At 25.8% G+C, this 2,221-nt stretch overlaps 1 protein-coding gene across 3 annotated transcripts in view; it reads left to right on the forward strand.

The window, feature by feature from the left end:
- Positions 368 to 2,221, forward strand: part of LOC107625193 (WAT1-related protein At2g37460) — a 4,477-nt gene continuing 2,623 nt past the window's right edge. The window contains exons 1-4 of one of the 3 annotated variants that reach the window (XM_016327767.2): positions 368 to 456; positions 535 to 746; positions 826 to 888; positions 1,007 to 1,123. In XM_016327767.2, the coding sequence (XP_016183253.1) occupies positions 544 to 746; positions 826 to 888; positions 1,007 to 1,123 (383 nt within the window). In that variant the 5' untranslated portion in view covers positions 368 to 456; positions 535 to 543. The other 2 variants (XM_016327768.2, XM_021115727.1) reach the window with 2 other exon arrangements.

Here is a 2,221-nt window from a genome sequence, read left to right on the forward strand (position 1 = left end):
TATTTAAAGAGATTTTATACACACAAAATATATAGTTTACATTTATATTTATTAAAATTTTATACACATAAATTAATACAGTTTGTATTTATATTTTTTTTAGAATTTAAATATATAAATTAATAAAATTTATTTGTTAAAGATAATTTAATATTTGTACTAATTAAATAATAACCAAAAATACTAAATATTTTTTGTCCCAACAATTTTTCTACTTATAATATATTAGGCCAAATCAAACACATATTTAGATTCCTAACAGTCCACCTAACCTATTTCTATTTTTAAACTTAAGATTTAAGCTTTTTTCCATTGAATTTTTTGAGCATACTAAGAATATATAAAAAATCAAATTATATTGAATATAATTTTGCGTAAACATGAGAAGACAAAAAGTCAGGCCTTATTTAGGGGTAAAAGTGATGAAACACGTCAAATAACTGAGCACTGATATTGGTACGTCACCCTCAACTTGCATTGTATATAATAAGCATTATGAATATGAATGTATGTTGTGATATTGTTGTGGCGCAGCTGAGTTGTATGTTCATCATGGAGAGTAGCAGTAATTGGTACGAAAGGTCAAAGCCATTCATAGCTGTTACTTTTCTTCAGTTTGGATTTGCAGGCATGGATGTTCTATCCAAAGCTGCTATGAACAAAGGGATGAGCAACTACGTCCTCGTCGTCTATCGCCACCTCGTTGCCTTCTTCGCCATAGCTCCTTTTGCTCTTTTCCTTGACAAGTACTCATTCTCTAATAATTTTTATTCCAAGTTTGTCTTAATTTGATAATATTTAAATATTTTCTTTTTTTTTAAACAGGAAAGTGAGGCCTAAAATGACATTTTCAATCTTCATGAAGATAGTGGCACTCAGCATCCTAGAGTAATTTTAGTTTAATTTCCTCCATAAACAACACAATATTTATTTATTTATTTTATTTTAGTTTCTCTCATGTAATATTATTATTGTTATTCTTATTTGTTAATTATTATGATAACAGGCCAGTTATTGATCAGAACTTGTATTTTTTGGGGATGAAGTACACAACAGCAACTTTTGCTGCTGCCATGACCAACATGCTTCCTGCCATTACCTTCTTCATGGCTTGCATTCTTAGGTAATTAAATTAATTAATAAATAAACCTCTAGAAAAGAGTTTTATTGGTTCGGAATTGAAGATTCCTTATTCTATATTAGCATGCTAATTAATGTTTGACATATGTCATGCCTGAACATATAATAAAATCAATGCAACTTTAATTATTTGTTTGCATGAGAGAGATTCCAATGCAACTTTAATTATTTGTTTTCAGATATTAAGATATATTTTAAGTAAACAATTTAATTAAGTTTCTTTTTAAATATCTTAAATAATAAATGATTATATTAAAAATAGTTTATAAATAAGTTATTCTATGTTTGAATTTTTAGTTTTAAAGTACTTATTTTATAAAAATATGATAAAAAGTAATAGTATTATGAGAGAAGTCATTTTTTTAACTTCTCTATAAACTCTTAAATAGTTTCTTAAAAAAATGTAATTTAATTTTAAAAATTATATCCGACATTAATACTACTATTTTTTATAAGTCAAAAATTTAAAAAAATACTTTTAAAACTTTTCAAACGGAGCCTAAAACTAATTACACGTAACTTTTGGTCTTGCTTGACAACTTGATATAAAGGTTAAATCCAATAAATAATAGTTCAGGCTTTCAACTATCTATATTCTTTTTTCAGTTTTTGGTATGAATATTTCAGCTATCCCCAAATATGTATAATTCTCTCTATAGGGCTAAATAGTTAATAAGTAGGTTATGCCTTTTCTATACAAGAAGGATATATATGGGAAATTAAATGATAACAAAGTACTAGCACATGACCTGTTATAAGAAATGCTATATTAATAGGAGAAATAAATAAATAAATAATGATCTGATATTGAAACCCATTTTGGGATTTAAAAAAAAAGATTTTGTGTGGGGAAAAAAAGAATAAGAAATAAACCACATTAGTGGGACCTATATTTTAGTGTATGAAAAAGTTAGGAATACACAATTAAATAGGTTCAAATAGCATTATTGCTAATGAGTGGGGTTGTTATTGCTTTTACTTGTGGGATTAATACTTATTTAAAAGTAAAAGTGGAAACCATTTTTTTTTGTTTGTTTAAAATGTAATATATATTTAAATACAATTAAAGACACTAATAATC

The sequence above is a fragment of the Arachis ipaensis genome, chromosome B02 (genome assembly GCF_000816755.2).
Source record: "Arachis ipaensis cultivar K30076 chromosome B02, Araip1.1, whole genome shotgun sequence".
NCBI lineage: Eukaryota > Viridiplantae > Streptophyta > Magnoliopsida > Fabales > Fabaceae > Arachis > Arachis ipaensis.